This window comes from Tachyglossus aculeatus, chromosome X2 (assembly GCF_015852505.1).
Source record: "Tachyglossus aculeatus isolate mTacAcu1 chromosome X2, mTacAcu1.pri, whole genome shotgun sequence".
Classification (NCBI taxonomy): Eukaryota; Metazoa; Chordata; class Mammalia; order Monotremata; family Tachyglossidae; genus Tachyglossus; species Tachyglossus aculeatus.
In genome coordinates, this window is record NC_052100.1 from 583,006 (window position 1) to 603,232 (window position 20,227).

Consider the following 20,227-nt stretch of genomic DNA (forward strand, 5'->3'; position numbering starts at 1 on the left):
AGACAACAAAACAAAACATATTAACAAAATAAAATAAATCGAATAAATATGCACAAGTAAAATAGAGTAATAAATATGTACAAACATATATACAGGTGTTGTGAGGAGGTAAGGCTGGGGGGGATGTGGAGGGGGAGGAGGGAGCAAACACCTTGTCTGCTGTGTGACCTGGGGCAAGTCACTTCACTTCCCTGTGCCTCAGTGACCTCATCTGCAAAATGGGGATTGGGTCTGTGAGCTCCACATGGGACAGGGACTGTGTCCAACTCGATTTACTTGTAATGATAATAACGGTATTTGTTAAGCGCTTACTATGTGCCAAGCACTGTTCTAAACACTGGGGTAGACACACGGTCATCGGGCTGTCCCACGTGGGGCTCAGTTTTCATCCCCATTTTACAGACGAGGCAACTGAGGCCCAGAAAAGTGAAGTGGCTTTCCCAAAGCTGATCAGGGCGGAGCCGGGATTAGAACCCACGACATCTGACTCCATTCAGGCATTCAATCGTATTGATTGAACACTTACTGTGTGCAGAGCACTGGACTGAGTGCTTGGGAAGTACAAACCGGCAACATATAGAGACAGTCCCCATTCATTCATTCAATTGTATTTATTGAGCACTTACTGTGTGCACAGCACTGGACTAAGCACTTGGGAAGTACAAGTTGGCAACATATAGGGACAGTCCCTACCCAACAGTGGGCTCACAGTCTAGAAAAGGGAGACAGAGAACAAAACAAATCATATTAACACAATAAAATAAATAATAATCATAATAATAATAAAATAATGGCATTTGTTAAGTGCTTACTATGTGCAAAGCACTGTTCTAAGCGCTGGGGGGATACAAGGTGATCAGGTTGTCCCTCGTGGGGCTCACAGTCATCATCCCCATTTTACAGACGAGGTAACTGAGGCTCTGAGAAGTGAAGTGTCTTGCCCAAGGCCACACAGCAGACATCAATCATCAATCGTATTTATTGAGCGCTTACTGTGTGCTGAGCACTGACATGTGGTGGAGCCGGAATTCTAACCCATGACCTCTGACTCCAAAGCCCGGGCTCTTTCCACCGAGCTACGTTGCTTCTCAACAGAACAGAATAAATAGAACAATAATAGTAGCAATAGTAACAATAATAATCATAGAATAAATATGTACAAATAAAATGAATAAATAGAGTAATAAATACAGGCGCTGTGGGGAGGGAGAGGAGGGAACTCCTAGACTGTGAGCCCGCTGTTGGGTAGGGACCGTGTCTAGATGTTGCCAACTTGGACTTCCCAAGCGCTTAGTCCAGTGTTCTGCACAGAGTAAGCGCTCAATAAGTACGATTGAGTGATTGATTGATTGATTCCCAAGCAAATGCGATTGAATGAATGACTGGAAAGGGAAGGCCGGGGGGCTCTTCCCACTAAGCCACGCTGCTCCCACCCGCCAAGCTCGCTCTCTTCCTCCCTTCAAGGCCCTGCTGAGAGCTCCCCTCCTCCAGGAGGCCTTCCCAGACTGAGCCCCTTCTTTCCTCTCCCCCTCGTCCCCCTCTCCATCCCCCCGTCTTACCTCGTCCCTTCCCCACAGCACCTGTATATATGTATATACGGTTGCACATATTTATTACTCTATTATTTATTTATTTATTTATTTTACTTGTACATTTCTATCCTACTTATTTTATTTTGTTGGTATGTTTGGTTCTGTTCTCTGTCTCCCCCTTTTAGACTGTGAGCCCACTGTTGGGTAGGGACTGTCTCTATGTGATGCCAATTTGTACTTCCCAAGCGCTTAGTACAGTGCTCCGCACATAGTAAGCGCTCAATAAATACGATTGATTGATTGATTGATTGATTGATTGCTCCCCTAACCGCTCAGCGCAGCGCTTGGCGACCCCCCCCCGTTATTATTCTCCCAAGCGCGGCGTCCAGGGTCCTGCCTGCGGCGGGGCGCTCAGTAAGTACCACCGGCTGCCGCCGTCCTCTTCGGCGGGCTCGGTGGATGATACGGATCGATCGCAAACGCGATTGATTGATTGATTGGTCGATCGACGGATGGATGGATGGGTAGACCGTGCCCTGGCGCCCTCCCGGTGCCCGCTCTGCACGCAGTAAGCGCCCGATAAATACGACCGATCGATTGATTGATTGATTGATTGATCGATCTCTCACCAGCTTCATCCCGGACGCGCGACCCCTCGACGGCTCCGGAGCCGCTTCCAACCGTCTCCTCCTCCTCGCACTTCCGGCCCCGCGCCGCAGAGCCTGCCGGGAGTTGTAGTTCACACCCCCCGTCACGTCCCGGCGTCCCCACGCCGAGGTGACGTCACGACGGCCCGCCCCCGGGGCATGCCGGGGACTGTAGTCCCCGCCCTGGCGCTTGGTGGCCGGCGGCGGCGGCAGGGCGCGGGGCAGGCCGGGAGTTGTAGTTTATTGGGGCGGGGAGGAGCCCGGCCGGGGCCCGCAGCCGGGGGAGGAGGGGACTACAACTCCCAGGGCCGCCCGCCGCCCGCCGCCGCCGGCAGGTGGGAGCGGGGCTGTTGATGTCAACATGGCGGGGGCCGGGCAGACAAAGGCAGCCCCGCTGGTGTGGTAGAGCAGGGGGAGCCTTTCAGGGGGAGCCCGGGAGACAGGGGCCTCCCTCCCCTCCCCTCCCCTCCCCTCCCCGGCCCGGCGGGAGTTTGGGGAGGGGGCCGCCGTCGTCGTCAAGGAGGAGGAGGAGGAGGGACAAGTACCTCCAGGCTGTCGAGGTGAGTGTCGCCTCCCCGAGTTGGGGAGGGGGCTGCTTGTCTTTCTTTTAACCTCCAAGGGACCCCCGCCCCCCCCCATTAATCCCCCATCATCAATCGTATTGATTGAGCGCTTACTGTGTACTAAGCGCTTGGGAAGTCCCAAGTTGGCAACATTATTTTATCTTGTGAGTAGGTTTGGTTTTGTTCTCTGTCTCCCCCTTCTAGACTGTGACCCCACTGTTGGGTAGGGACTGTCTCTAGATGTTGCCCATTTGGACTTCCCAAGCGCTTAGTCCAGTGCTCTGCACATAGTAAGCGCTCAATAAATGCGATTGATCATGATACAGAGACAGTCCCAACAGTGGGCTCGCAAGTCTAAAAGGGGACTTACCTCCCCATCTTACCTCCTTCCCTTCCCCACAGCACCTGTATATATGTTTGTACATGTTTATTACTCTGTTTATTTTACTTGTACGTATCTATCCTATTCCATTTGTTTTGTTAGTATGTTTGGTTTTCCTCCCCCTTTTAGACTGTGAGCCCACTGGTGGGTAGGGGCTGTCTCTAGAGGTTGCCAACTTGGACTTCCCAAGCGCTTAGTCCAGTGCTCTGCACACAGTAAGCGCCCAATAAATACGATTGATTGATTGATTGTTGTTGGGTAGGGACTGTCTCTATAGGTTGCCAACTTGAACTTCCCAAGCGCTCAGTCCAGTGCTCTGCACACAGTAAGCACTCAATCAATACGATTGATTGATTGTTGGGTAGGGACTGTCTCTAGAGGTTGCCAACTTGGACTTCCCAAGCGCTTAGTCCAGTGCTCCGCACGCAGTAAGCGCTCAATAAATACGATGGATTGATTGATTAGTCTGCGTGCCGGGGGTCCCTCCATCCCCCCGCCCCCAGGCCGTGAATTGTACTCCACGTGCGGGGGCTTCCAAGCGCTTAGTCCAGTGCTCTGCCCACAGTAAGCGCTCAGTAAATACGACTGAATGAATTTGGGTGGGGGTCGCGGCCCATCCACCGCGTGCCCCGCACCCCGAGAAGCGCCCGATCAATACAGCCGATCGATCGATCGATCCCCCGGCCTGCCCAGCTGCGGGCCTCGTGGGGAGAATTGATTTATTTCTGCTGAGTTGGTGGCCTGCCCTGCGGCCTCCATCCCTCCCTCTGCCAGCCCCGCCTGGCCAGATTCCTTATTTTTTTTTTTTAATGTATTTTGACCTCCCTTCGTGGGGCGGAAAGGGAACCTCGCCCGAACTCGGGATGCTGCAGTCTCTACCGTCCAACTTTATTCGGATTTTACGGCCCCGGGAAGCGCCCAGCTGAATAATCTTAATGGGTCGGTGGGACTTGCGTTTCGGATCGCCACCCGGACTTTTCAACCAGCCTCGTGATGGGTGGGCAACTCCAAAAAACGGCCCCGGGCCTTCCGTGGGAATTTCGAGCCGGTCGCAAGTTGACAGCCCCCAGGAAGCGGGTGTCTTTATTTCAGGGAGCCCCTCCGCCGTGAAGAGGGATTGCTTTCGCCCCTGCTGCTGGGGAAAAAACGACTTTTCCCCCCCCATGAGCAGCCGAAAAGGTTGGCGAGGTCGCCCGCTGGGACCCCCACCGTCGTCATCCAGGCTTCAAAACGTGGGCTCCGCTCCCTGTGTCGGGAATCTCCCTCCCACCGTGTCTGTTTTTGTGTGCATCGGTGTGTGGGCGTGTGTTTGTGTGTGCAACTCCGTCCGAAAGTCCTAGTTTTGTCCTGTTTATCGAGCACTTCCAGCGTGCAGAGCACTCTGCTAAGCGCTTGGAAAGTACAGTGCGGCCCCGAAGGCCGGTCCTCGCCTCCCACCACCCCTCCACCGTGAACTCATTCATTCGGTCGTATTTACTGAGCGCTTAGAGCACTGTGCTAAGCGCTTGGGAAGTACTGGGAATTCCAAAGTCTAGGTGCTTCACGGAGCGATGAGGAAATGAGAAGGAGGGTGTTCTCCGGCCCGTACTTAACATTCTCGCGTCTCTCGAAGTTAACCATTGTTCGGACCCTCGGTGTGAAACAGCATCGTGGCTCAGCGGAAAGAGCACGGGCTTTGGAGTCAGGGGTCATGGGTTCGAATCCCCACTCTGCCAGTCGTCAGCCGGGTGACTTTGGGCAAGTCACTTAGCTTCTCTGTGCCTCAGTTCCCTCATCTGTAAAATGGGGGTTAAGACTTTGAACCCCCCCCCCCCCACGTGGGACAACCTGATCTCCTTGTAACCTCCCCAGCGCTTAGAACGGTGCTTTGTGCATAGTAAGCGCTTAATAAATGCCATCATTATTATTATCATTAAATGCAACGACGCATTCGGACCTCTTGGCCTTTCCGAGGCCCAACCGGGGCGAAGCCGGTCTTGGCTCCCCGGAGAAGGGGCCACCGACGGAAGGAGTGTCACAGGGAGCGTTTTGCCAGGCTTACAGGTGGCAAAGCCTGCCGGGCCAAAATCACGGCTGGAAAAGTATGATTAGTTACCGTACTGAGCCGTCTCCCTCCTCTCCCCCTCCACCCCGTTAGACGCTTCCCGGCCGATAGGTCGAAATCGGGTCTCGGATGCCCAGCGGGTTATAGTCTTAAGCCCGGGCGCGGGGCGTTCACTGGTGCGGTCCGAAGGGCCGACGGTCATTGAGGGGGAAATGATGAAAACCCAGTCGCTGGATCGTTGTAGGATCTTCATCGCCCGCTTGAGCCGAGAGCGCCTACTCCACACCCCGACAGTCAGATGGTCTGCCTCCAGAGGAGGGAGGCAATAGCCTTCTGTAGCTTTGCCAACTTCAAATTTCATCTTGTAACTGTGAAAGACACATTTATTTTTGTGTGGCTTCAGCTAAAAACGTTGCCCACGTTAGACTCTTTGGAAAATCTGTTCCGTTTGGGAATCCAATCTGTTTTTTTATTTATTTCCAGAGTCATATTGTGTTTATGTTGGATCGTCCTGTGTCGGCAAATCCGCTGCAAGGGCCTTTAAGGACCGGCTTTAGAGGGAGGGTCCCCGTGCCGCGTGGGCCCGGCAGGGGATGTGTGTGTAGGGGGGTGGCCGGTGGTGGTGGGCTCGGCAGATCGCTCATCTTGGCTTTCGGGGGGGAAAACTGCCTTTTGGGTGAACCCTCCCCCGAGCTGTCCAGCGTAATCGCGGGGGATCGATTGATCCTCTGCTGGGCGTTTCCAAGCGGAGGGTCAATACTGTAGTGCCATCCTCCTGGGCCACGCCAGTAGACAGACCGAGTGACCCTCCCTCCCCAGCCCTGATTTTAGCCTTTGAGGTCGGCGTCCCCACCCGAGAAGCCCCCCACCTACTAATAGCAGTAATAATAATTACCATCATCATCATCATCATCAATCGTATTTATTGAGCGCTTACTATGTGCAGAGCACTGTACTAAGTGCTTGGGAAGTACAAATTGGCAACATATAGAGACAGTCCCTACCCAACAGTGGGCTCACAGTCTAAAAGGGGGAGACAGAGAACAAAACCAAACATACTAACAAAATAAAATAAATAGAATAGGTATGTACAAGTAAAATAAATAGAGTAATAAATATGTACAAACATATATACATATATGGTACTTGTTAAGCGCTTACTATGTGCCAGGCACTGTTCTAAGCCTTGGGGTAGATACAAGTTAATCAGGTGGGACAGAGTCCCTGTCCCACATGGGGCTCACAGTCATAATCCCCATTTTACAGATGAGGTAACTGAGGCGCACAGAGAAGTGAAAATCAATCAATCAATCGTATTTATTGAGCACTGTACTAAGCACTTGGGAAGTGCAAGTTGGCAACATATAGAGACGGTCCCTCCCCAACAGTGGGCTCACAGTCTCGAAAAGACTTGCCCAAGGTCACACAGCAGACATGTGGCAGAGCCAGGGTCCGAACCCAGGCCTTTCTGACTCCAGGCCTATGCCCTTTCAACTAAGCCGCACTTCCGTGTGGGCTTTTCACTTTGCATCAGTCAGTCAGTTGTATTTACTGAGCGCTTACTGTGTGCGGAGCACTGGACTAAGTATTTGGGAGAGGATCATCATCATCAATCGTATTTATTGAGCGCTTACTATGTGCAGAGCACTGTACTAAGCGCTTGGGAAGTACAAATTGGCAACATATAGAGACAGTCCCTACCCAACAGTGGGCTCACAGTCTAAAAGCAGTCTAAAAGTCTAAAAGGATAATACAACAATATAACAGACACATTCCCTGCCCATAATGAGCTTAGGGTCTAGAGGGGGCTGCGCCCGCAGACATCTTTAAATACAAGCCGTTCTCGCTCCATCAGAATCAGAAGCTGATCAGTAAATACCATTGATTGATTTACTAGTGTCCCATCTCCCCCTCTAGAGTGTAAGCTCGTTGTGGTCAGGGAGCATGTCCGCTAATTCTGTTGTATTCTTTTACGTGCTTAGTACAGTGCTCTGCGCAGCGTAAAGCGCTCAAGAAATATGATCGATTGATCTCTGCCCGGTCGTTTTGCCCCGATCCATTTGGCGGGCTGTTTTCCCCGCTTCTTGCTTTTGATCGACGCAGTCAGCGGGGAGGATCTCTACTTCTGTTTGGTCTGCTGGCCTAAAAGTGTCTCTCTCTGTCTCTGGGTCTCCACGAGGCCCTATGCCCCCAGGCAGTCTCCCCGTGGCAGCCGTGACTTGGCCCAAGGCTGTCAGCACAGGCTTGGTCAGGCCTGGTGGGCCCAGGTTTCTGGTTTTCAGGTTGTGGGGGGCTTAGTATGGAATATGTATATACCGTACCTTGTGCGCTGTTGGTACATATGTGTGCACACGCATGAGCAGGATGGCATACACGCTCCCCGCCCCCGGTCCGGGTGCTCAGGCGTCGGCGGAGGACAACCCCTCGTCCCCCTCTCCATCCCCCCCATCTTACCTCCTTCCCTTCCCCACAGCACCTGTATATATGTATATATGTTTGTACATATTTATTACTCTATTTATTTATTTATTTTATTTGTACATATCAATCAATCAATCAATTGTATTTATTAAGCACTTACTATGTGCAGAGCACTGTACTAAGCGCTTGGGAAGTACAAGTTGGCAACATATAGAGACAGTCCCTACCCAACAGTGGGCTCACAGTCTAAAAGGGGAGAACAAAACCAAACATACTAACAAAATAAAATAAATAGAATAGATATGTACAAATAAAATAAATAAATAAATAAATAGAGTAAAAATATGTACAAACATCTATACAGGTGCTGTGGGGAAGGGAAGGAGGTAAGATGGGGGGGATGGAGAGGGGGACGAGGGGGAGAGGAAGGAAGGGGCTCAGTCTGGGAAGGCCTCCTGGAGGAGGTGAGCCCTCAGCAGGGCCTTGAAGGGAGGAAGAGAGCTATATATATCTATTCATATCTATTCTAGTAATACATATCTATTCTATTTATTTTATTTTGTTAGTATGTTTGGTTTTGTTCTCTGTCTCCCCCTTTTAGACTGTGAGCCCACTGTTGGGTAGGGACTGTCTCTATATGTTGCCAATTTGTACTTCCCAAGCGCTTAGTACAGTGCTCTGCACATAGTAAGCGCTCAATAAATGCGATTGATGATGATGATGATGGTGACAACCGGGTCTGGATAGAGGCCGGGAAGGGACGAGGCCGAGAGGCGCCGCGGCTGCGGGAACGAGCCACCCGACCAGCCTCCCCGGGCCACCCGGTCTGCAGGCCTGTCATCTTTCAAGGGTGTGGCTGGGGCAGCCGGACAGTGGAACAGCATTCCCGCTCCCCCACCCTGGCCTTCCCGGGATGCTGATGGCCACTGCCCCGGCTACTGAGGCAGCCCAGGGGCTCCATGAGCACCCAGCAAGAGGAGGGTAATAATAATAATGGTGCTTGTTTAAATGCTTACTATGTGCCAGGCTCTCTACTAAACGCTGGGGTGGATGCAAGCAAGTGGGGTTGGACACAGTCCCTGTCCCACGTGGGGCTCATGGTCTCAATCCCCATTTTACAGACGAGGGAACTGAGGCACAGAGAAGTCAAGTGACTCGTCCAAGGTCATGCCTAGGCGAGTGGCGGAGCCGGGATAAGAACCCATGACCTTCTGACTCCCGGGCTGGTGCTCTCTCCACGACGCCATGCTGCTTCTGGTAGGGACCCAGAGGACAGCCCCGGATGATCCTTCCCACCCCCGCCCGCACATCCCTCTCACGCGGGCTTCCGGCATCGGGAAAGGCACCAGGCTTGGGCTTCGGGGGTCGGGTCTGCCTGTGGGGCCTCGTGAGAAGCAGTGCGGCCTACAGGACCGGGCCCGGGAGTCCGAGGACTTGGGTTCCGATCCCGGCTCTGCCACTTATCTGCCGGGTGACCTCGTGTAAGTCGCTGAGTGTCTCCGGGCCTCGCTTATCCCATCTGTAGAATGGGGGTTAAATCCTACTCCCTCTTCCTTAGACCGTGAGCCCCCCCGTGAGACTTTGTCCAACCCGATTATCTTATATCTACCCCGGCTCTCAGCGCAGTTCCCGGTGCACAGTAAGCGCTTGTCAGTCCGTCGGTCCGTCCGTCCGTGGTATTTCGCGCCCAGCTGTGGCGTGCAGAGCTCGGCTCCAAGCCTGCAGTCCAATGCAGTGTGGGCCCGGGGCGGCAGAGAAGTGAGGAATGTCCGAAGTTGCTGTTTTCCTCCCCCCGGCTCCCTGGCCCTCTCCCGTCTCTCTCCCTCCCTCCCTCCAGTCCTCTCCGCTTCCCTGGGCGTGTGCTGTGGTGACATGATTAAAAACAGTCACAGTCACAGAAAGACAATGCTCTCGCTGCGTCCTCACATTCCACTGTAGGAAGCAACAGCCCGACAGCCGTCCGCTCGACAGCCGTCCGCTCGCGACAGCCCGACAGCCGACCCATTGTCAGTGACAAACAAGGCCCGGGGAGCTGGTGCTGGCAGAGAGGCAGCGGAGAGTGGGGGAAGGGGTGAACCAAGCACAGGGACCGATTTAGCAATACTTAAAGACAGAAGGGAGGGACATTTTCAACCTCCACTCATCTCCCTTCTACTGATTCCTTCCAGTCAAGCTCTTTATTTTTTTCTGGTATTCATTAGGGCGCTTACTATGTGCTGGGCACCGTATGAAGCGCTGGGGAAGAGAAGCAGCGTGGCTCAGTGGAAAGAGCACGGGCTTCGGAGTCAGAGGTCATGGGTTCGAATCCCGACCCCGCCCCTTGTCAGCTGTGTGACTTTGGGCATGTCACTTCTCTGTGCCTCAGTTACCTCATCTGTAAAATGGGGATCAAGACTGTGAGCCCCCTGTGGGACAGCCTGATCACCTTGTAACCTCCCCAGTGCTTAGATCTGCACATAGTAAGCGCTTAATAAATCATCATCAGTCGTATTTATTGAGCGCTTACTATGTGCAGAGCACTGTACTAAGTGCTTGGGAAGTACAAATTGGCAACATATAGAGACGGTCCCTACCCAACAGTGGGCTCACGGTCTAAAAGTCTAATAAATGCCATTATTATTGTTATTAATATACAAGGTAATCAGTTTGGACACAGTCCATGTCCCACATGGGGCTCGCAGTCCTAATCCCCATTTTACGGATGAGGGAACCGAGGCCCAGAGGAGTGAAGCGACTTGCCCAAGGTCACACAGCAGACAAGTGGCAGAGCCAAAATTAGAACCCAGGTCCTTCTGATTCCCAGGCCGGTGCTCTGTCCACTAGGCCACACCGCTTCTCTCCAGCCAAGCGGCTCTGTTTGTGTTTTTGAAATGGGAGCCAGGGGTCTTAAAGCTGGGGTTAAGAATTGAAACTCTGCCTTGCGGTGGGTCAGCCCCTTCAGACCCCACTGGGGCAGAATGGACCCAGGCGTCCGGCCGGCCCGGCGACGAATGAGCCAGCCCATCCCGATTCTCAGACCCGGAGAGAGGTGAAGAGTTGACGTTCTCCCCGTTAGCGAGGCTGTAATACTAATCCAGGCCAAAAGCACTTAGTTGCTTCTAAAACGGTCAGGGCCGCCTCTGAGAGGACTATTTATTCAATTCTTCAGTCCGGATGTTCGTCCGAGCTCCGATGGCTTCTCTGCCCAAAGAACCCTCCCGTTCTGCTGTTCCTTCGTCGTTTATGGCTTTGTTGGCAGGGAGCGGGCGTGCTCCGCCTGCCCGCGTGCGGGTTCTAGTTGGCGAGGGCCCCGTCTGGTCAGAACGGTGGCGAGAACGCGGGTCGTGTTGTACTGGGGAGGGGGAGCCTCCAGACCCCCGGTCCTGGGACTGCCAAGGTCTAAGGGCATCGCAAGTAACGGTTTTTACGGCCAGCCTGCCCGGTGCCAAGGTGCTGTGCTAAGCAGTCGCGAAGATTGAGGAGGAACGTGGGCCCGGTGTCCTGCCCACACTGGGCTTCCACTGTGATTGGGGAGAGTCCCCCTTCAAGCACAGTAAGCTCGTTCTAGGCTGTAAGCTTGTTGTGGGCAGGGAATGTGCCTTTTTATTATAGTGTACTTTCCCAAGTGCTTAGTACAGTGCCTTGCACACATTTAGCTCTCAATAAATATGAATGAATGACTGCTTAGGACCTGATGGATGGATGTGTTGTGTCTGAGGTGGTGGCTTCGGCCCCAGGCTACCAAGTGGATGAGAGCTCCCTGTGTTTGGCCTCGGGCAAGTCACTGCTCACAGTTGCCTGCCTCCATTTGCCCCTCCAGAGTAGAGTTGCTGGACCGGTCAGTGGTATTTATTGAGCACCACCTGTGTGCAGAGGATTGTACTAAGCACTTGGGAACTTGTACTTCCCAAGCGCTTAGTACAGTGCTCTGCACACAGTAAGCGCTCAATAAATATGATTGATTGGGAGGGTACAGTACACGACAGCTGGTAGGTGGGTTCCCCGTCCTCAGGGGGTTTACAGTCTAGTCAGCTGCCCATGTTCCAAAGCATTAATCGATTTAGGGAAGTTCCAGGAGCTCCTGCTGGAAGTAGAAACCCGGTGTGTATTTAAGGGCTCATTCAGCCACTCAGCCACTTTCTCTTTCCCCTGTTCCATCAGGAAGTTATCTCTGGTCTGGCTCCTCTGCCAGACCGTGAGCCCTACGCGGGTAGGGATTGCATCAGCGGCGAGTAAGATGAGACAGAGGTTCTCTCAGTGAGTAGGTTGGAATGAGAGGAGTGAAGTGTGTGGGTTGGGTTGGAGTGAGTTGGAAATCAAGGAGGTTAGGCAGGAGGGGGTGAGGGGATTCAGGACTTTAAAGGTCGGTCCTTAGTTACTCCTTGAGAAACCCATTTAGGTGGCCACCTACATCTGAGGCCACGATCCTGGGCCAGGCCCGAGAACAAGAGAGGTGAGAGGACCAATACCCTGTCTATGGGGCGATGGGTTCCGCCGTAAGACCGCGCTTTCAGGAACCAGATTGTCACAAGTCTGAGCAAAGCCCGGAAAAGACTTTGGAGCTTCTGGGAAGAGGCGTTATAAAGTCGAGGCTGCGGTTGTTAATATTGTATTCTAATTAATATTTTGCCTGAAGCCTGCCCACGACCCAAGGAGCTTGGTCAGCCCCTCCTCAGCCGGGGAGCGCCAGGGACCACAGGGGGTCAGTCATTCTGTCTTCGAGGGTCCCTCTGTCTTCAAGGGGTGAAGTGACATGCTCAAGTGACATGAAGTTGGGATTAGAACTCAGGTCCTCCGACTCTTGGGCCCTTGGCTCTTTTCACTAGGCTGTGCTGCTTCTCATTCGTGCCCCTTTTCGGCGGTCCTCAGGACTCCTGAAAGATTCCAGTTAAATTGCATTGTTAGGAGAACCGGGAATTAGGCAGGGACCGTCTCTATATGTTGCTGACTTGTACTTCCCAAACACTTGGTACAGTGCTCTGCACACAGTAAGCGCTCAAATACGATTGAATGAATGAATGAATTAGGCATAATTGGAAGAGAGCAAGTAGCAGCTTCTGTAACTTGCGCTGAAACTTGGTGGGCGACTTCCGAACTCCGGGCAAGCGAACCCAGTATGGGGTTCCGGCTGGAGCGGCAGGCAGGCCTCGGTCCGGGGCCGGACCGCATGGTGCTTCTGGGGGGCCCAATTAGGGGAGGAGTGAGCTGTCCCCTCCAGCTCATTTTCCCAAGGCCATTCTCACTGGCGTCGGAGCTGAGTTTTATCCTTGCTCCTTCTGCCTGTGACAACGAATGTGGCATCTCCATCCCCTTCCCCACCCCCAACACTATTTTCTGTCTTAGACTCTTCTCTCCCCGCCCTTCTCATGGGATTCTGGACCCAGAAGCGGGAGAGGAGCGTGGGGCACTGTTGAGGGACCTGGGGACCGGGAATGCTCACCAGGCTCCTGGGAGTAGCCGTGGCTAGTGTCCCGGCCATTCTTCCCAACTCTGAAGACAGCTGCTGGTGGCCGACTGAGGAGCGGTGAAGCACGGGTGTCGTGGAGGTTTTGAGGGGTCTCTGGCCAGGGAGCCTTCTGACATCGCAAGGTTTTCCGGGGAAGGTTTCCTTGGGGGCAGACATCTAGCGGGGTAACTTCACCCACACTCTAGCAACTCCTGGTCTGCACTGGACATCTCCCTGCCCACCCCATCCCTCCTACCTGAGGGAAGCCGGCATGCCCTGTTCCCTTTTCCGCCCAAGCTGAAAGGAGTCAGATATTGTAAGAGAAGCAGCCTAATGGATAGCGCGTGGATGGGCTTTGTGGGGCTCGAGGGAAACTATCAATCAGTCAATCAATCAATCGTATTTATTGAGCGCTTACTGTGTGCAGAGCACTGTACTAAGCGCTTGGGAAGTACGAGTTGACAACATATAGGGACAGTCCCTACCCAACGGTGGGCTCACAGTCTAAAAGGGGGAGATGGAGAACAAAACCAAACATACTAACAAAATAAAATAAATAGAATAGATATGTACAAGTAAAATAAATAGAGTAATAAATATGTACAAACATATATACAGGTGCTGTGGGGAAGGGAAGGAGGTAAGATGGGGGGGATGGAGAGGGGGACGAGGGGGAGAGGAAGGAAGGGGCTCAGTCTGGGAAGGCGTCCTGGAGGAGGTGAGCTCTCAGTAGGGCCTTGAAGGGAGGAAGAAAAATGGGCAGACGATACTGATGGTTCTAGCGCCTGTCCCCCGACTGTGTGCCCGCGTCTGGGACTGGGAGCGGGGAGACCTGGGTTCTAGTCCTGGCTCTGCCACCTGCCCATCTGCTGTAAGGCCTTGGGCAAGTCACTTAACCTCTCTGGGTCTCGGTTTTTTCATCTTTCAAATGGGGATAAGATCCCAGCACTTAGCAAAGTGCCAAGGGGCAGCACCGGCCGGCCAGAATCCCAGAAAACCTCAGCCACCAGGCCAGCCTGGTCTTGCATGGGCGGATGTTGGGCTTCGGGGATTGGTGGGTGGAGGTGTCTCGAGGGCTGGGACTGCCTGGGTCTCAGGCCCTGTGCCCGCTCTCCCTGCTCCCCCTCGGGCGGCCCGAGGTTCGTCGGGGCTCTGAAACCGGCCTGGCTGGAGTGCCCCCCGAAAGGATCTGGGAGCAGCCCCGCAGCAATTAGCTCAAAGACGCAGACCCCGGGAATGAGAGAGGGAAGTTTCAGGCAACTTAGAGGTTTTCTCAGGTCCCAGCCTTTCTGTTCTTTAAGGGAACCGCCACAGCTCTGTCAGGTTCTGATTTCAGGCCTGGACTGCCGGGGCAGAAAGGAGCTGCGCCCATTTCTCAGCATCCCAAGAACATCAATGTATTCGGGCCCTGGGCTGGGCGGGCTGACCAGGGGAGCTCAGAGCCCAGCTGAATTCCACCCTTCCGCTCTCCTGTTGATCCACCCCTCTGCCTCTGCCCGGGCCTGTTCGCTGTTGACCAACTTGCACTGGGCCCAGAAGCTTCCTACCGTGAGTGCCAGCACTCCCTTCCAAATCTTGTGCTCATTCGCGCTTTCTTTCTCTGTCTCGTTTGAAATCTGGCCTGGCCTCAAGAGTCGACACTACTCCGTGTGACTCTGGCAGCAAGCCGGGGTCTTAACTGTGTGATGCTTTTTCAGCGGCAGAGTAAACAAGGCGCATCCTCCCCCCACCCCATCTCCTCTGAAATCTTCACGTTTGCAGGTGCAGGAGTCCTGCACTTTAAGAAAATAAAATACTTTTCCAGCGGGCCTGTTTGGGAGGTGGAGAGACATTCAGTGCGTTTGGGCTCTCCTGAGCAAGCCCTCGGTCCTAGACATCGGCATCGGCTGCTAGCGGCCCGCGCGGTCTCCCGAGTCCAGGCGGGGGGCCTCGGGGGCTGGCTCACCCCTCGGGTAGGGGCCCGGAAGGAGTCGCTTAGCTTTAGAAATGAGTTCGAGGGCTGATAGCCTCTGAATCTGAAGGCCTGTGAGAAAGGCTTTCTCCCCTTCTGGTCACCGAGTGGCCATCAGAGCACGGTCTAGCGGGGAGAGAGAGCCCGGCTCCCCCACTGTCCTTCACTCCCATTCGCTTCTCTGGGCCTTTATTTCCGCATCTAGAAAACGGAGATTCACTAATAATAATGATAATAATTATGGTATTTGTTAAGCGCTTACTACGTTCTAAGCGCTGGGGTAGAGTCCCTCGTGGGGCTCACAGTCTGAATCCCCATTTTCCAGATGAGGTATCTGAGGCCGAGAGAAATGAAGTGACTTGCCGAAGGTCACACAGTAGACAGGTGGTGGAGCCGGGATTAGAACCCATGACCTCGGGACTCCAAGGCCCGGGCTCTATCCATTATGCCATGCTGCTTCTCTAGACTGGTAGCCCCATGTTGGATAGGGAATGTGCCCGACTTGATTTGCCGTAGCTATTCCTCAGTTTTGAACAGTGCTTAGCTCCTAGGATGAGCTGAATGGATGCCCTCATTGGCATTATCAGGGCAAGCAGTTGGACCCTGATCTCAGCCCACTCGAGGGTTTTTTTTTTGTTTCTGTTTTTGTGGTATGTGCTAAGCACTTACTCTGCGCCAGGCACTGTTCTAAACATTGGGGTAGATACAAAGTTAATCCATTTGGACACTGTCCATGTCCCATGTGAGGCTTTCAGTCTCAATCCCAGTTTTTACTGATGGAGGCCCAGAGAAGTAAAGTCACACAGCAGACAAGTGGCAGAGTCTAGATTAGAACCTATGTCCTTCTGAATCCCAAGCCTGTGCGCTATCCACTAGACAACACTCTGTCTTGTTCCTACTAGAGTATCCAGGTCATTCATTCAATCGTATTTATTGAGCGCTTACTGTGTGCAGAGCACTGTGGCAGAGTTGGGATTAGAACCCAGGTCCTCTCACTCCCAAACCCATGCACATTGCACTAGACCACCCTGCCTCTTGTCGCATCTTGTACAGCGCTCGCCCCGAAATCGGCACTCAATCAATTCCGTTGATTGATTTTCTACTTTTTAGTGCGTGCTCCCGAGTGCTTGGTACTGTGCATGCGGCAGATGGTGGGGATGAGGAGGGTGATGATGATGAAGAAAGAAATTACTGAGAAAGGGGGAATTCAGCCAACAGAACTGTGATTTACCCTGTGAGTGGGGGTAAACTAGCAAATGCTGGCTTAGGATCAAAGGGAAAAAAATGTGTCTTCCCCTTGAAGCGGAAGCTCCTCAGACCACACCCGACATTTTGAAAGAAACGAACCCAAAACAAATCGTTTGAGACACAGTCAGCGACGGAACTAGAAGCGATCCCAGGTAATTGTGCTTGCGTGTTTCGGAAGCGCTACCTTGAACTTCATTTTCAAGAGGGCAGACAGCACTGAGTATGCCAACGGTGTCCAGCCCGACCATCTCCTTGATTTATTGGAAGCAGGGCTGATGCAATTAGGCCTCAGAGTGCACTAATATCATCTTAAGGAGGACATCGTCACGGAGAAGTCTCAAAGAATACAAAATCAGCCAAACTGCAGCGGTTCTCGAGCAGGCCGGTCCTGGTAAAATGCCCCCAGTCTCCGCCCCTTCCCCCTAAAACCAGCGACGTGCCACAAAGGATGAAAATGGCTTGAAGTCGGCCCCCGGGAGGAAAGTTTCGGGGCTCGGGAGGATTTGGCTGGCAGGGGAGGAAAGGCTCAAGGCGGGGTATCCGGAGACCGTGGATGGTTTGGATGGGAAGGCAGAACCCTGGGGTCCGCCTCGCTGCCCCCCAAAAGCTGAGGGTGAAGACTCTAAGCTCGTTGTGGGCAGAGAATGTGTCTGCTAAATCTGTTATACTTTCCCAAGCGCTTAGTACAGCGCTCTGCACATAAGGAGCACTCAGTAAATACCGTTGATGGATTGATTGAATCTGGCCCAGATTCCAGCAGGGGCACTGTCGACTGAATGGGAGAGCCTCCCACCCGTGGGATGATATTTGTGGGAGTGGTCTCATCATCATCATCATCATCGATCGTATTGAGCGCTTACTATGTGCAGAGCACTGTACTAAGCACTTGGGAAGTACAAATTGGCAACATATAGAGACAGTCCCTACCCAACAGTGGGCTCCCCAGGCCTTATGATCCCTAAAAAGAGAATTCACCCGATCGGAGGGGAGGGGCCAGGCCCGGGGCCCCCCGGAGGTCCCTGCCCCCGGCCGGCCGATGGTCATTGACTCTCCCGTGGGGCCCCGGCCCGGGCAGGGCTCCCCGGCCAATGCTTAGGGATTCTGACTGTTGGCCGAAACGTGCGCTTCACCTCTGGGAGCTTCCACTCGGAGGGAGACTTACTGCTGCCGGCACACGTGTGCATATGTGGACACTCGCATGCACCCAGCCAGACTATGGAACCCAGTAGCAGTCAAAGTTCATAGGTCGCGTCAAAAGAGAAGCAAACGCCCCTTGTTCCGGCCTGCAAGGGAGGCCCCCGGCTTTTGGGCTTGTGCAGCCAAGGTGGAACCGGTGCCACCACCGAGCAACAGTCTGCGTATTGTCGGTTCCCGGCACACGTCGAGCCGGCCCCGTCCCGTTGACACGTGGCGGGGAATCAAGGTCAGTTTTTTGGGCGGGCAAGTCGCAAACGCCACCCCTGGCCACAGGTGAGCCACCTGTACGCGTCTTTGAAGACAGGTGGGTGGAGGCGCGGTCAGCGAGTCTGCGTCCTCCCCTCCTCCGGCCTGCCGTCATCCCTCGGCTACCCTGCTGTGGTGACCGTGTTGAAATGTTGGGGTCCTCCGGGACGACTCCCCCCTGCTCCCACCTTCGGTGTGTCCCCTCATCCTGAAGCTACTTCCTCAGCCCCGGCACTTCCCGTTTGTTCCCTCGGCCCCCACCAACAAGCAGCAAGAATCCTTCCCCTGCAGCCTCTTCCTCCTCCTCCAGGAAGACTTCCCCGCTTACCTTTCACGCTCCGGCCATGTCCCCTCACAACAGGGCCCCCCCCCCCCCCGCCCCACCCGGCACCAGTGTAGGTACATACACCACCTCTTAAGCTCTTTGTTGATGTGTCCCTTATTTTTTCCATATCTTTGCTGTAGCCCATTCTATCTTCCTACCTCCTCCCACGGTGAGGGGACAGTTTATGGCCACCTGTCTTCCCCATTTAGAATGAACACTCCTCGAGGGCAGGGAGGGTCATCTCTGACTTTGTACACTCCCCAATGCCTAATCTAAGTTTCTGGGCCTCTGTCCCTTTTATCCTGCACACTGTCCCCTCTGAGCTATTCCCCGGGCCCAGAACACCGCCCACCCTCCGGGTCTCCAAACCCCAGCTCAAAAAAAAAAAAAAAAAAGACTCCTCTCTCACACCAAGCTGCTCTGGATTGACCGCTCGGACCATTCCACCTGGCCCTGGCTCTGATCCATAATGTTTCATCCCTTTCGCTCTTTAGCCTCTCATCCGCTGCGTGATTTATAGCTGTGTGGATTTACCAGTAGTCTGAGCTCCCTGAAGGCAAGGGTCATGTCCCTTAACTATTTCAGCGTGTCCCCCAGTGTCCAGCCCAGTGCTCTGCCTTTAGTGGGCACTCATTAAATGCTGGAAATGTTCCATTGCCGTGGCCCATTTTTCTGCACCTGCCGAGAGAGGAGAGAGAGCGAGACAGACGCCGTCTCTCTCTATTTCTGCCGCAAAACCCAGATTTCATGATTTGGGCGTTCTTGTGGTGTGGCGTGGGCAGCTTCTTTTAGCACTGCTACCCATGTGGCCAGAATCACATTCCATTAGCCCCCCCCGAATTCTCAGCTCGCTCCCCCAACAATGGCTGGATCCCATCGAGTCCAGACGGGATCTCTGGGCAGGGACCGGTTGGAATGATAATTCCAAGCAGAGGAGCAGTATGGCTTAGTTGCAAGAGCACGGGCTTGGGAATCAGAGGACGTGGGTTCTAATCCCGGCTCCGTCACTTCTCAGCCGTGTGACTTTGGGCAAGTCACTTAACTTCTCTGTGCCTCAGTTACCTCATCTGTAAAATGGGGATTAAGACTGTGAGCCCCACGTGGGGCAACCTGATTGCCTTGTATCTACCCCAGCGCTTAGAACAGTGCTTGACACATAAGAAGCGCTTAACAAATACCATCATCATTATTATTATAATAGTACATGCAGTACTTTGAGAAAAAGCGTGGCTCAATGGGTTCAAATCCCGGCTCCACCACTTGTCAGCCGTGTGACTTTGGGCAAGTCACTTAACTTCTCTGGGCCTCAGTTCCCCCATTTGTAAAATGGGGGTGAAGACCGTGAGCCCCCCATGGGACAATCTGATCGCCTTGTATCTCCCCCAGCGCTTAGAACACTGCTTTGCACATAGTAAGTGCTTAATAAATGCCATCGTTATTATTATTATTATTATTATTTTTTAGGCGCTTACTATGAGCCAAGCACCGCACTAAGTTCCAGGGTAGATGCAAGAGAGTCAGCTCAGACATAGTCCCCCGGGTCCTGCTTGAGGCTCACAGTGTGAGTAGGAGGGTAGCGGATATTGAGTCCCCCCCACCTCGTGCAGATGTGAGGGACGCTGCCAGGCATCCTGGGCCGGGCCGCCCTCTCTCCCGTCGCGTTTCTCCTTCGACATCTCTGTCGGGCACACGCCCCGCTCCACTCCCAGAGCGCCGCTCCTCACCGGCCGGCTCCTCTTACTGGAAACGGCCAACAGAGATGAACTCATCCTCTTGGAGCGGAGGAGGATTAATAGCCAAATGGGCCGTAAAAAGCCGCAAGGTGAACGAGCCGAAATGACGGAAATTTAACGGTATCGACTCAGGGTTGCCGCTCTGCGTTTTGGCCACGTCTCTCGACGGAGGAACGAAGAGTCGTAGGGAAGATCACGTCCGATGGGTGTCGGGACTGACTGGCGCTGGCCTCTGCTCACAGGTCTCCCCCTCCCACCCCACCGTCCGGCTCTCTCCGTGGTTCGGGGGTGGGGCATTCGGGGAGGGGTCTCCCGGTTGCGCTGGACATTTCGATCTTAGGAGATCCAGGACGCGCGGAGGGGATGGGGGAGAGATGAGGCTCGAGAAGAAGTAGCGGCACTGAGGGCATTTACTGAACGATCTCGTGTGCTATACTAAGCATTTGGCCAAAAGTACAACAGAAACACGTGTCCCCCTGCCTACAAGGAGCTTCCACCCTCAAGCGGGAGATA

General features: G+C 53.6%; 2 protein-coding genes across 11 annotated transcripts in view; one reads left to right on the top strand and one right to left on the bottom strand.

Moving 5' to 3' along the window:
• INTS9 (integrator complex subunit 9) overlaps nt 1–2,170 on the bottom strand; it is a 31,231-nt gene extending 29,061 nt beyond the window's left edge. The window contains exon 1 of the mRNA XM_038770859.1: nt 2,162–2,170. Within this exon, the coding sequence (XP_038626787.1) occupies nt 2,162–2,170 (9 nt within the window). The remainder of the gene's footprint in view (nt 1–2,161) is intronic.
• Nucleotides 2,171–2,632: 462 nt separating this feature from the next.
• The window catches only part of HMBOX1 (homeobox containing 1), a 66,822-nt gene continuing 49,227 nt past the window's right edge, over nt 2,633–20,227 (top strand). For 7 of the 10 annotated variants that reach the window (XM_038771289.1, XM_038771283.1, XM_038771287.1 and 4 more), the window contains exon 1: nt 2,634–2,739. The gene's annotated coding sequence lies outside the window, so the exon portion shown is untranslated. Of the gene's footprint in view, nt 2,740–20,227 lie in introns of all 10 variants that reach the window. The other 3 variants (XM_038771292.1, XM_038771293.1, XM_038771294.1) reach the window with 1 other exon arrangement.